The sequence below is a fragment of the Nothobranchius furzeri genome, chromosome 14, assembly GCF_043380555.1.
Source record: "Nothobranchius furzeri strain GRZ-AD chromosome 14, NfurGRZ-RIMD1, whole genome shotgun sequence".
Lineage (NCBI taxonomy): Eukaryota > Metazoa > Chordata > Actinopteri > Cyprinodontiformes > Nothobranchiidae > Nothobranchius > Nothobranchius furzeri.
In genome coordinates this window covers 50,604,014-50,618,034 of record NC_091754.1, presented here as the reverse complement: position 1 = coordinate 50,618,034, position 14,021 = coordinate 50,604,014, and the positions used below count along the sequence as shown (strand labels likewise).

Genomic DNA, 14,021 nt, shown 5'->3' with positions numbered 1-14,021 from the left:
ACGTACCAACATCTGATTTCTAGTCACGTTAATAACGAACAATTACAAGCTGATAAATCTCAAAGTACATGTCTGGCGTGGTTGAAACACACATCGTTACCTTTCATTTAAACTCAGGTAGAACAGATGTGTGATCCAGGACTTATGGCAAAGCAGACTAGAAAATAAAGCTCTTTTAGCCTCGTTGACTGCATTCATTTTTTTCGTTCGGAAACCAGCCCTCATCCTGTTAGTGTGACGCAGGCTTTGCGTCTTTCTGTATCCTGGAGGCGTGGCCTGTGGGAGGAGCCTGATCAAAGGGGGTTGGACATATTGTGTAGCTTGTTGGAATGTAGTTTAGAAACCCAATTTTTTTTTACTGGAATTGATACTTCCACTTCTCCAGGCTTTTAAACCCTGTACATGTACTTCTACTTGAGTAATTACTGAATACTTGTAAGACCTCCACTTACAATAGATGTACCACAGACCAGACAGACAGATGACTTTGCACTGAAAGAAGGAAGACGATGCATTTTACTTTAAACACATAAAAGGAAATATATTTTCTTTAAAAAGGAATTAACACAAAAGAACAACATTTTTTCTGAAGAGCTGCTTTTTGTTGTTGCAGAGGTAATTTACACAGGACAATAAAATAAAAGACTTTACTCCAAGTGGCAACACCAGCTGCTGCACCACAGTTTGAACTCTACTTTCAGGGTGAGCGTTACTTTTCTGATTCCTTCTAACTGCAGGTGGGAGAAGCTTTGCCACTTGCTGTAAAGCATGAGAAGATTATGTCACATACTGAGCTTCTTTTAGGGGTTAATATACACTGGCTCCTGGTATTTCACTCGTATGACACCATTGAAACATTTATACACAACATTTGTTATTTTCTCGCCCCGAAACAAGAATACGTTTGATTTTTTTTGTGTGTTTTGCTTAAAGACAACGGTTATCAGTTCTGGATCGGTGGCTGTAGAGTTGGATTCATCCCTCCAACACGACGCTTCCACACAAGCATGGCTCACGGTCAGGCGGGTAGAGAGGTGTCGTGGCGGTGTGCATAGGTGTTACAGACGTCGTCCCCCCCCTCCCCGAGGCTCTGAAAAGGCAGTCCTTTTAAAAATGTTTCTGGTCAGCTGTCAGTTCAGGAGCCGAGTCCGTGCTTTATCATCGCTGATTGTATCTCAGAAAGGTTCCAGTACCCGCCGATGTGCGAGGGAGGGGTGAAATCAAAGCCATGTTGGGAGGGGGTTGTTGTGTTTTCTTCGTCGCTGTCCGTCTTGTGCAAACTGAGATGTAAACAGAGACCACCAGTGGTTGTGAGGGGAGGAATGTAGTGTGCTCCTTCAACAAGCTGAAAGGCACAAAGGGCCGGGGGAGTAAATAAAGAACGGGGCCAGGGGGGCGGAGAAACCGCTTTACTGTGCTTTTCTTTTGTCCCTTCGCTCTGACCTGCACTGAGAGCTGAGGGTGTGCCTCAAAGTTCGGCCTGTTGGTCACAGGGGCTGGGGAGACTGGGCGGGGCTGTTGGAGGACACAAAGTACCACGAGAAGTGCCTTTTTTAAGGCCAACACACACATCGCGCACACACAGGCAACCACGTAAGACTGGTTTATGGTCATGCTTGCTATTGCCTTTCTGTTAGATCATCCATCAATTACAAAAGAAAAATTACAAAATATCTACCACACTGCCCTGCCTCTCCCCACCCTTCTGCTATCAGAGGACAGAACTATAGTCGTGTACTTTTTTATCATTTATATATACATGTGTATGTATATATGTACACAACAATATGCCTTTGAGGCGATTGGGAAAAGGGGGAGGCAGGATGGAGTCATTCCATGAGTCATTAATCTTTTATTTCCCTCTTTTACAAGATTTTTCTACAGAAATGTTGACTAATGTGAGTCAAACTGTTGAGTGGAGCGATGGGATGTTAAAGGAGGGGAGGTCTATGGCGTCGTGTCAGTAGACCCAGGAGACAGGAACCCATTGAGCGGTGGTGGACACCAGGTCCACGGCTTCTTCTAGCAGGCGAATGGTGTCGTCGATCTCGTTGTTGATGATGGTTTGGTCGAAGTAGTGAGCGTAGGTCTGCTGTAGCATCTCAGACTCCTTCTGGAGCCGCTGGAGAGAGTCGTCCTGGGAACAACAGGACGAAAAGATGTGTTGTAGCTTTTGTCTCTGCTGTGAGGAAAGGGGAAGGCTAACAGGGTTGGGACTATAGCCTGATTTCTACTTCTCCGTCTACGTGGGTACGAAGACACACAAGGGCTTTGCAGCAGGCCCGCACAGGGTGACAGAGACATGCCCAAGGTTTAACCTATCCCTCAAAGGTGAGGAAGATTGCCATTGTACCCTAAAAAAAATATTAAATAGAATGAGTGCGACAGATATGGAGCAGATTGAAAAACCGTCTCGCGGGAACAAGTCGACGATATAAACCTAAATACACCCATGATGGAAGGAGTACAAAGATACACAGCTAACGTTTTATTTGTGGACAGAAACGTCGGAAAAATGAAGGTTTAGAGGTGGCGACCACATGGAAAGGGGAAAAAGTGACGCATTTGTTCGTGTTAAAAGTTTCTGAAGTACATAAATGTAATGTAAATACACCATCGTGGACCGGAGACTTGACTGCAATGGTGGCTGGGTACCCCCCAAAAAGTGCTACTCTCTAATGTCCTGGCGGGGAATTGCTTTGCAACACTCCCCAGGCGACGGAGAAGCCCGAAGGGAAAACGTGTGCGCGACTCCCAACCTGAGAAGTAGAAATCAGGCTCATCTAGCGTCTAGTAACACAAACACAAAGGGCCAGATGTGCTAAACTTCCATACTCACGGGTAGTTTCCTGCACCACTTGGGAATCTTGGGTGCAAACAAAAATAGGCATGCCAAAGAAAATACAAACATGCTTAAAGCTAACAGGTCATTTGCAACAAGACAACCCTAAACGTGTAGAAATCATAACCCCGTCCCAAGACAAGGTTCATGCATCAGACAGGTTATGTCTACTGTCCACATGTGGACAGAATCAGAGTACGCTGGTGTAGCTGTGGTCGTACCTCAGTCATTCCAGGGGTGATGGTGGGAGCGGCAATGAAGACAACATAGGGAGCGAACTCTGCTGTCCTGAGGATCTTTAGTGCCTGATGAAGACAGACATTTATGTTCGTTTTATCCAAAATCAAAGGTAGAATAAATGATAAAGAGTGCACGATGTTACGCTTAAGTTTGGAAATTGCAACGTACGTGAGATGGTCACATTGCAGGTCGCTGCTGTGATGTTTGAGGCAACTTATCTAATGTTAAGAGTACCTGACACGCAGCCATCCCCCAATCACAATTGTTCTTATGTCAGTTGCGGAAGCTGACCACGATGGGTTGGGTTTTAGCCCCAAACCCTGGTATGGAAGTATCTTTTCTACTGAAGTTACAACAAAACGAACGTTTTCTGTGTTTATGTAAAGTGAGTTGATCCGTTTATCACCACGTGTAGGCTAAGCTAGGAGCTAACTAACTGGTTAATGACTGGTCTGAACTACTCGTTTAGTTTAGATTATATCGTTCACACTTTGGCTAATTAAACAAAGTATTAAATTAATTGTGGGTGATGTGAAAGAAAAGGTTATAGGCCAACATTTTCATAAAAGTATGAAATTGTTCTTTTCTGAAAGAAACAAACTTGTTACTTTAGGCTAAAGGTGATATTTTATTACACAAATGTAAAGGTTAAAGAAAGGAGCTCTGTTCAAACCGTAAGTAATGTTATTAATGAGAATGCAAACTAAATTGTGTCTGCTGAAGCAAGCCCATCCAAACAATAAACAGTAGAACATCTGGGTTTTAAATAAATAAAGTGTACTGATCATTTCGAAGGTCCAGTTTGCTTATTTTGATTTATATTTTGTCTCAAAGATGAATTAAGTTAAACTTTATTGATCCCAATGGAAAAGGAATGTCTGACAGCTCTCCCAGAACTTGTATATTTGAAATCCTGATGGCTGCAGAAATGATGAATGTGCTGATCTTTCCATCCTACATCGGACTGACGAGCCACGTACCACCACCGTGTATGTAACGCTTCACCAGCTGTTAAATGACTTTGTTGCTTTAATAAAATTTCATTTCTAACTTCTAATAACATTTTACACGTGTAACATGATTTAAAGGCACATTTTAAATCCTCCGCAGCAATTAAACACTCATCCTTTAGAGGGCACTGTCTCAAAAACAATACAGGCATGAATCTGCGGCCTCTGGCCACACACTACTGAACGTCTGTGTGTGTGTGTGTGTGTGTGTGTGTGTGTGTGTGTGTGTGTGTGTGTGTGTGTGTGTGTGTGTGTGTGTGTGTGTGTGTGTGTGTGTGTGTGTGTGTGTGTGTGTGTGTGTGTGTGTGTGTGTGTGTGTGTGAGTGAGTGTGAGTGAGTGTGAGTGAGTGTGAGTGAGTGAGTGAGTGAGTGAGTGAGTGAGTGAGAGAGAGAGAGAGAGAGAGAGAGAGAGAGAGAGAGAGAGAGAGAGAGAGAGAGAGAGAGAGAGATTATGTTTATCCCTCGTTAGAAGCTTGTTAACACGTATGATTCTTTGCTGGGTTGGTTTAGATGTGGTATTTTATTCTTCATCTCAAACGTCAGCAGACAGACATTTGAGGAGGAGTGGAAAAAGCAATGGAGGTGTGAACAACAGATGGTGAAATCCAGGACATGCTACTGAGAAATATCGTCTCAGCAGCCCAGATACTGAAGTCCCAACTTCGATGCGTTTGAAGCAGACAGAGATGGGGCTTCTGACGGCTGGTATCAACAATGTGACATGCACATTAGAATATTATCTTTTATAGAAAAGCACATACTGTTGTTACCTGCGGCTCTACATCTAGGATTGCGATCATGCCCTGGACGTGGATCTGCCTGATGGTCTCCAACCTGGTTCCGTACATGGCGTCCTCGTGGCTTCCGTACTCCAGGTAGTCGTTGTTGCTGATGTCCTGCATCATCTGGTCATGAGACACAAAGTAATAGTTCTTCCCATTCTCCTCATCTTTTTTAGGAGGCCGAGTTGTGTCTGGGTGGAGAGATGAACAACAGCGAGAGTGAATTATCATGTTTTTCTAGAGACGATGAGAAGTCGCAATCAAAACGTAGGCGTGCTTACGAGGAATAGGATAGGCGAAGCGATCCGGATGTTTAGCAATGAGTGTGTTCTTGATGTGCCTCCTACCAACTCCATGTGCACCTGAAGAAACAGAGACCACAGAGAGAACCATAAACAAGTAACAAAACACCACTTATTTAGTTATATTCCGCTTCTAAGAGGGCTTGATCAGATTTCTTTACACAGTGGCTGCTCTTCGACTTGCTTTCCATCCAGTCCTCAGACCTGATCATGAAGCGTAAGCGGTTTCCTCTAGACGACATTCAGGAGATTTCTAGAAAGGGGGAAGGTGACGGGGGGAATAGGCTGGCTCGGTCCTTAGGCGTTACATCCTCTCCATGTGAAATCGACCCTTTCAGGACTTTGCAAAGAGTCGTCAGCATATCGTGACATTTTACTGTGCATGATGTCACTGATAAGCGCCCAAAGTTGCCTGCAGCGGCAGAGCATCAACAATGAAGAAGGGATGGCCGCTGCCTCTCGGTTAGCTATGTTGTTGGACACAGTAGCGATGAATAAAGGCTTCCCTTATTTTCTGTTCCTTCCATTCTGCTTCACCAGCAGCTCTTCTAGTTTGACAAATGCCAGTTGTTTGGCGATGTCTGCCGATATAATTTCCCACTGAGTAACCAGAAGTCCCATTTCTGAGTACATACCCCAGTGCAGGTACATGTTTGTTCCTGAAAAATCCTGGAAACCTGTCCTTTTGGGCCAGCATGAACCCTGCTACAGTGGTCTCAAAGGGGCAAAGGTCTTTTGGCAACTCTTTTGCAGCAGAACCTGCAGAGGAACATAAAGGAGTTCCTCTAGTGGAGAGAGAGCTCTTTCTACTGGAACAGCTCTTCTTAGGGTCTCTAATGACCTTCTGACTCACAGTGATGCAGGGGACTGTTCTGTTCTGGTCCTGCTGTACCTGACTGCAGCCTTTGACACTGTTGACCATCACCTGCTACTGGAGAGGCTGAGAGACTGGATAGGCCTATCAGGAACTGCTCTGGAGTGGTTCTCCTCTTATCTTTCTGAGCGCTCCTTTTCTGTGGCCGTCTCCAAGTTTAGGTCCTCCACCACCTCCCTTACCCATGGTGTGCCACAAGGTTCTGTGCAGGGGCCCCTACTCTTCCTCCTCTACCTGCTTCCTCTTAAGCACATTCTGAGCTCCTTTAAAGGGAATCTCCTACCATCTTTATGCAGATGACATCCAACTGTACATCTCCTCTAACCCCGGGTTTCCACGGGAGCCGTCAGCAGCACGTTACTGCAGCAGCACGTCTAGCTGCTGCTTGGCCCTTCCCACGAGACGCGACGCAGCAGAGGAGCAGCTGTCACCGACAGGGCACGAAGTCACACGAGTGACTTCGTCAGTAAACACAACAACAAGCAGGAGAAAACTACAACATGGCTCCAAAATGTTTGTGTTTTTATATTCTGTCCGTTTTATAATCGCCAATACGGACCTGAAAAACAAAGGAGACCGCTAGCTAGGTGATAACTTCTCACGGGGCCGCACAGTTAGTAACCTTTTTTAAAGTAAAGCGACCGGAAGGCAGTACGTTCTTTATTCTGAAAATCTCGGTAGCTTCTCTCCATTTCCGCGTCCGATTTCCTGTCTTTCCTTCCCCAAAAATGTCGAACTTGACCCGTTTCAGAGGCGTCGCTCGTAGGAAATAGAACCGGCGCGTAAAGGCCGCGACATGCTGCTCCTGAGACGCGGCCGACTCGCGCTGCTGACGGCTGCTGACGGCTCCAGTGGAAAAGGTTCTGTTGACCACAGCCGTTCCTATCAGCAGCTATGACGTACTGCTGCAGTAACGTGCTGCTGACGGTTGCTGTGGAAAGCCGGGGTAAGCTCCATAAGATGTCTAAGCTGCAGCTGCTACACACCTGCTTAGACTCTCAAAACTCAGTTAGCCGGGAGCTTTCTACAGCTGAATGAAGATTAGACTGAGATCCTCATCTGCGCCCCAGACAAGCTGGTTCCCAAAGTCAGTTCTCTCATTTGCTCTTCCTTCTTCCATCTCAGGAACATTGCTAAACTGAGTCCCATTCTGTCCTCCACACCATCATCTCCTCACACTTAAGACTACTGCAACTTTCTACTCCCCTGCTCCCCGCTTCTCCTCCAACTTCAGTGGCAGCCAGTCAACTTCAGAGTTCATTTCAAGATCCTGGTTCTGGTCTTTAGGGCCTTACATGGACAAGCACCATCTTACGTTGGTGATCTTCTCAGTCCCTACACCCCCAGCAGGTCCCTGAGGTCCAGTGACCAAATCCTACTGGTTGTGCAGCGCACCAGGCTAAAGACCAAAAGTGACAGATCATCTGCTGCTGTGGCCCCCAGACTCTGGACCTCTCTCCCCCTGAGCCTGAGATCAGTGGACTCAATGGTCTCCTTTAAAAAGCAGCTGAAAACTCACCTGTTCAGGCTTTGGTGTGACTTTTGTCACCACCCTCTCCTTATTCTGCTCTTATTCCACCTTTCCCGGGATCCACTGATTTCTCTCTCCCTTTATTATTTTTTAATCACTTTTTTTTCTTTTTAACATCTTTTTATACAGTTTTTTTATTTAACCAAATTTGTTTTCTTCCTGTTTGATCCAAGTTTATCTATTTAGAGATAACAACTTACCCAGCAAAACTAGTGTTTTCCTCTTGAATGAGGGCAGTTTGACCACTTCTTCATACGTCACCAAGTCTAGTTGGTCAAACACTGAACAACAGAGGAGAAGCTTTAGAACATGACCGATGAGAACCACCAAGGTGCATCTACAGGTGGATCTAAATGATCTGGAACTCTTTAGGGCAGGTGTGAAACTAAAACTTAACCGTGTTTCTGAATTCATGCAGTCAAACTCAACACAAATAAGATGGGTCAGATATGACAGAGTGTAGAGAAAGTAGGATTAACTGCACTGGTTTTGCTTGAGAAATTAGCCAATGAATTGATTTTGGGAGTAACATCGTGGAAAACCTGGTCAGATTGAACACCAGAATCAATCTGAATCACATTGCTGTGAACAACCCAGACCAGAGCAGCTCATTCCAATGAAAACACCAGGAGATAAAGGGGAAAATAAAGGATACCAGCTTTCGTCAGTTACTTACATGCAGCCATGTCATTGGGTAAGAGACAGCATGAAATATGGACAGAGGGTGGGAGCGGAAGGGTTATTACAGACCATAATTCAACTTAAGACTGTCAACAACAAACGTTAGTAGCTGAAACATCAGACAGTAAATAGAAAAAGGCCTCAGAGGGAGAAACATGCAACACTAACAGGTGCAGCAATGTGATTATACCATGTTCACTAAACAGTAAAGGTCTCGGGGCTTTAAGCCCTCACATTTAAATCAAAACAACACCTGAGGTCCTTCTGTGCTAGTAGACATCGTGGTTGAACAGTGACGTACCTGCGTTGTGCTTGGCCAGGTATTTGTCTTTGTATTGTTTCTTCTTTTTGCCAAACCAAGTACAACTGGCCTGCTGTTCCTGTTTGGTCTTCTCCATGGCTATACACGCCACACGCCTGCACACACCAGCACATAGTGGCAGCTTTACAACGATGAGAGGTGGTTCAGTCGCTACAACACTGCTCCTCTCCTTCCTTCAGGGAACAGTAGATCTATGCATAACTTAACGTGGCTCTGGTCATCCAATGTGATCCATCGGAAAGCGGCGATATTTCTAATTTCCCTGCAAGTTGTTTAGGTTTCATAATGTTTACACAAACCTTTTTTACTGGGATTATTTAGGCTTAGAGGGGGATGGTCAGTGACCCTCTGGTCGGGCTGAACTACTTTAGGAAACGCCTGAACTGTGTTTTCTATTCGATTCACAGATTACAGAAAATGACATCACTCCCTTAAAACATTAACTTTAATCACACAAGGACAAAAACGGCTTTCAAATGTATTTAAGAAGAAGAAATGGGCTCTGTGTGGCACTGATCAGATCTGCAGATGTTTTTTTGACAGAGATTGGCTGATTTTTCATCGGCAGCCGAAGCCACGCTTTAGAGCGCCTCTGCTAATGTTTTCATGATTGCGCGGTAACGCAAAAACTTCTGGCAGAGAGAGAGAGAGAGAGAGAGAGAGAGAGAGAGAGAGAGAGAGAGAGAGAGAGAGAGAGAGAGAGAGAGAGAGAGAGAGAGAGAGAGAGAGAGAGAGAGAGAGAGAGAGAGAGAGAGAGAGAGAGAGAGAGAGAGAGAGAGAGAGAGAGAGAGAGAGAGAGAGAGAGAGAGAGAGAGAGAGAGAGAGAGAGAGAGAGAGAGAGAGAGAGAGAGAGAGAGAGAGAGAGAGAGAGAGAGAGAGAGAGAGAGAGAGAGAGAGAGAGAGAGAGAGAGAGAGAGAGAGAGAGAGAGAGAGAGAGAGAGAGAGAGAGAGAGAGAGAGAGAGAGAGAGAGAGAGAGAGAGAGAGAGAGAGAGAGAGAGAGAGAGAGAGAGAGAGAGAGAGAGAGAGAGAGAGAGAGAGAGAGAGAGAGAGAGAGAGAGAGAGAGAGAGAGAGAGAGAGAGAGAGAGAGAGAGAGAGAGAGAGAGAGAGAGAGAGAGAGAGAGAGAGAGAGAGAGAGAGAGAGAGAGAGAGAGAGAGAGAGAGAGAGAGAGAGAGAGAGAGAGAGAGAGAGAAAAAAAAAAAAAAAAAGGTTCAGGCAGATTTCTAAAGCTAAGCTCGGCACTTAAGTTAACTTGTGAGTTTAACTTCTTTTAAAGCTGGTTTCTCAGAGCGGAGCGTAAACTAGGCTTTATATCAGTTTTAGTGAGAACAAACCAACAGCCTGCCTTGCTCATGCAGGACAGCGGTGTGCATTTTTGGAGTAGAACAAGAACACGTTTTTATAAAACACAAGCAGCTTTACAAGCACATTAAAAAATAAGATATAAATATAATATGGGAAAAAATATTAATAGCTTTAACTGTTTTTATTTGTATGATTAAATAGTAAATACTAATGTGAACAATTTGTTGTACCGGATAGAATCTAGACTAGGGCTGCACAATATATCGAAAAATTATCGTCATCGCGATAATAGGACGTGCGATAGGCCCATCGCAAAACACGCCAAAAACAGCGATAAATGTTTGGTTCAAACATTTCCATCCGTGTCATACATCAGCTTTTTGTAAACCAGCTCTGTTTTTTACGTGGAAGTGTTATTTGACCAATCAAATGTAGTCCTTCTGATATGTGGCCAATCAGATGGTTCTGTTCACGTAATACGCCCGCTCCCTACATAGACCCTTTTGGAAAGCAACACCCGAACAGAGTTAGCGGCGCTGTTACCTTGTTCGTCATGCTGGCTCAGAGCAACGAACGCACTTTGTGCTGAGGTTTCTGGAATCAGCGCTGCTTTTCAAACGTGAACGTGACTCCGCTCGGTGTCGTTAATCATTTTTACCGGGCTGACTCCGACACGTGCCGGTGAACCAACCCACCTTCATGTTGCTAGTGTTCCACCGGGTGGTGATGTTAGCCCAGGCTCCGGTTAGCTTCCAGCTAAAAGGCTACAGCTAGCACTCTCCTCCCAGTCCCACCCTGCTAAAGAGGGCCTGGAAAAGTTCCCCCACACATCAAAGTGATTTTTCATTTATGAGCTTTTATAACCTTGTTAATCAGGATAGTTGATTTGCTGCTGCACATAAACTGTCAGTCAGAAGCTCTGCTAGCCGGTTATCTTAGTTCAATTTGTTAGCTTGTTATCAGAATCATAGTTGCAGTTTCATCATCTGAGCTGCTTTTTAAGATCTAGGTCAACTTGTTCAATTTGCCACAACAAACAACAAACAACAACAAACGTTTTCACATATTTTCCATGTAGATTTTTGCCAGTTCCTCTTCTGAAAGGTAGACAATTGTTTTTCTCCTAGTTTGGCCCAGCACAGTTCACTTCCCAATTACAGCAACAGCCTTATATCATAACCACATAAGTGGAGAAAATGTTCAGTAGCAATGAGAGAATTTGCTGTTGCATTTAAGTCATTGACGACTAAAGTCGTCATTGGCATTTTTTTACTGTTTGAAAATCGGAACGAGCCCCCGCGCTGAGAGAACAAACATCTCAGCCCTGAAGCCGATCTTCATCGCCGATCTTCATCCGCATAAGTCACGTGATCAGGAAGCAGAACATCAATGTGTTAGGTCTTTTTGGGCCGTTCCTGTAAAAAAAAGTGAGGCGCGAACCGGAAAAAAGTCTGCAGATCACAATTCGAAAACACGCGGATTCTTCCTGATGGAAGAGGTGAGTCTCCGCTTTGTTTTGGTTGTTTTGGCGTCGACATCATCCTAGCACGCAACGTTCTGTGACTCTTAAAAAAACAGTAAAAACGGTGAGAAACGCTGGCAGCGAAGGCCGTTAGCGATCAGGAAACGGCTGGCCGTGAATGAGTTAAGTGACGTTTACTATTATTTAACATTTAACTTATTTTCTGATATTTTTATTCATTCAGAAAACCCTGGTAAGGGATGTTTTTCTGTATTTGGAGCATCAGAAAAAGTTTTATGGTGGAGGTGATGTTTTAAAGTCACTGAGAAACTGCATGCATGCAGTTTGTTGTTTTGCTGCTAATACAGTAGCAGGTGCAGCTGCATACTTTTGCAATAAAAATGTTATGTTGTAATGGAATTCATGCATTAGTTTCTGTTTGCTTTGAACCCAGAGCAGCCCTCACACGCCAGACGACATCAACACTGCATACTTTAGTATTTGTTCATTTATCGTGAGTAATATGGATATCGCCAAATTAAGCACTGTTATATTAATATCGCAGGTTTTCCTAATATCGTGCAGCCCTAATCTAGACCATCTTTTCACTTAATCTACAGGCTGGCTGGTGTTGTAATTCCGCTTTCACGCAGTGGGGAGAAGTGGGAAACGTATGAAGTGTTACTGTAACTACGTAGATACCTAAAATGTTTGCTGTTTTTTTTATGATGACACAGGCTGAAGCTACCTGGAGAACCCCGCTACAAACAGCCCTCTCATCCCAACATCTCACCACTCTTGCAGCTCCGGTGATGGGATGAGGCCCGCCGTGCCATTTTTAGTGTTCTCCAGCTTTCCCTGCCACCAGTTGTGGTCATCCTTGGAGATGATCTGGATGATGTCACCTACCCGGAAGCGAATACCCGCCTCCTTACAGGGGATGAGGTCGTCTTTAGCCGGGTCGTACTCGAACTGAGCGCGTACGTAAATCTGTGGGTTCAAAACCAAGAGTCAGGTTCCGACCGGTGGGAAAGGACAATCCTGCAGCCAAGGGACAGAACACGATTTGCCAAGCTGTCATGAAAAAACACACAGGGTTCCGAGTTAAGCAGGAAGAAATGTGCAGCTTTATTTTGCAGGTGAACAGTTAAAGAACCTGAAGCAGGAAAACAAACGGATGAGCAGCAGGTGCGTCCGTCGTTTAATGACTTGTGTGCACGTTCTCATTTATGAAGCTAATCAGAAACACGGTGATGAGGTACCAAACTTTGCAAAGTGAAATGGGAGGAGCCGGGATCTACTTCTACCAAAGGAGGGGGGGGGGGGGGGGGGTCCACTTGCTACATCTTACCTTGATGGACAATTTGTCCTTCATAGCAGGTCTGGTCATCTAAAGGGTTGAGAGCATCACACACATCATGCAGTAGAAAATGTTGGGGCGCATTAACAAAGGACGTGTGACGGGGGACGCTACACTTTACACTTCTGTCTGTGTGAAGGATTGTTTTGATCATTGGGAAGGAATCCATCAGTTTTTGGGAGGAGAAACGTGACGAATCAGAGGACGAAAGTGAAGGAACGGGAACGCGGACGTCACGAATGACTAGATCTCACCTGACGGCCCTTGGGTTGGATCGTCGCCGGCAGGTCCTGGTGGAGGACACGAGTTTATGGCAGCATGTAAAAACACCGTGTGTAAAAGGTGGATGTGAATACACGCACATACCAGGATGGAGCTGGTCACACTAGCGTGACCATTTGCAGGCGACTGGCGAGACAGATCCGGAGACTCTTTCTGCAGCAGGTTTTCAAAATAAAAGTATATTTCACTCTAAATGCAACAGGAACAAATGAGTATGTGTGTGAGTTCATGTGGAGGTTTTTTTTACCTCACAGGACATGGATTGGGACCGGTAACTGGGCACGATCTTAAAAGTGATGCTCCCCCTCATCTCCCTCTGTGGAGACAATGGTGGCAACACTTATTCCGTCTGTTTTCTATCAGACTGCGTAAAAAAAGTCAGACTAGTGTGACAAACCAGCATCCTCTGGAGCTGTTCTACCGTCTGATTCGCTACACTGATGCCGTTGATCTCTCGGATCTCATCTCCAACATGCAGAGTCCCTGAGGCGGGGAAACAGTGAAGTAATTAAAGTGCTAATGCATCAACGCTTCAGAGAGCAGGGGCCAAGAAAAATAATAGTTAAATGTAAGCTCTTTCAAAATAAAAGCACATTCAAAAAGAATTCTGCTGCTAGTGAGATTTGTACAGTTATACTTTATACCTTGTCGATGAATCATTCCACCATGCATGATGCGAGCCACAATACAGTGGTTGAGGTCATTCATTTTTAGAGTAATGCCCTAGAACAGAGAGTGGGACAGATGTAATCAATTACAAGGTATCATAATAAAACAGTCTTTAGATCAAAGCATCAGCTAACACTGCTGTAATGTTTACAAGAACTGCAGCCGTTTACAAGAAGGGACACAGCAGACTGCACTTCTTGAGGACGCTTAGGTCCTTCAATGTCTGTAGCAAGATGCTGCAGATCTTCTACAAGTCTGTTGTTGAGAGTGTAATCTCTCCAGCCATCGTCTGTTGGGGTAGCAGCATCAGAAGCAGGGACCTGAAAAGGCTCAACAGCCTGATAAAAAGGCTGGTTCTG

At 44.9% G+C, this 14,021-nt stretch overlaps 1 protein-coding gene across 18 annotated transcripts in view; it reads right to left on the bottom strand.

The window, feature by feature from the left end:
• Positions 1 to 1,837: 1,837 nt before the first annotated feature.
• Positions 1,838 to 14,021, bottom strand: part of LOC107381072 (peripheral plasma membrane protein CASK) — a 66,516-nt gene continuing 54,332 nt past the window's right edge. For 6 of the 18 annotated variants that reach the window (XM_015952563.3, XM_054743442.2, XM_015952569.3 and 3 more), the window contains 13 exons: positions 13,638 to 13,716; positions 13,391 to 13,476; positions 13,241 to 13,309; positions 13,078 to 13,146; positions 12,966 to 13,001; positions 12,703 to 12,741; positions 12,145 to 12,341; positions 8,564 to 8,679; positions 7,782 to 7,862; positions 5,156 to 5,236; positions 4,854 to 5,065; positions 3,064 to 3,147; positions 1,838 to 2,137 (listed from right to left, as the gene is read on the bottom strand). In XM_015952563.3, coding sequence (XP_015808049.1) covers positions 1,961 to 2,137; positions 3,064 to 3,147; positions 4,854 to 5,065; positions 5,156 to 5,236; positions 7,782 to 7,862; positions 8,564 to 8,679; positions 12,145 to 12,341; positions 12,703 to 12,741; positions 12,966 to 13,001; positions 13,078 to 13,146; positions 13,241 to 13,309; positions 13,391 to 13,476; positions 13,638 to 13,716 — 1,326 coding nt within the window. In that variant the 3' untranslated portion in view covers positions 1,838 to 1,960. The remainder of the gene's footprint in view (positions 2,138 to 3,063; positions 3,148 to 4,853; positions 5,066 to 5,155; positions 5,237 to 7,781; positions 7,863 to 8,563; positions 8,680 to 12,144; positions 12,342 to 12,702; positions 12,742 to 12,965; positions 13,002 to 13,077; positions 13,147 to 13,240; positions 13,310 to 13,390; positions 13,477 to 13,637; positions 13,717 to 14,021) is intronic. The other 12 variants (XM_015952573.3, XM_015952576.3, XM_015952574.3 and 9 more) reach the window with 6 other exon arrangements.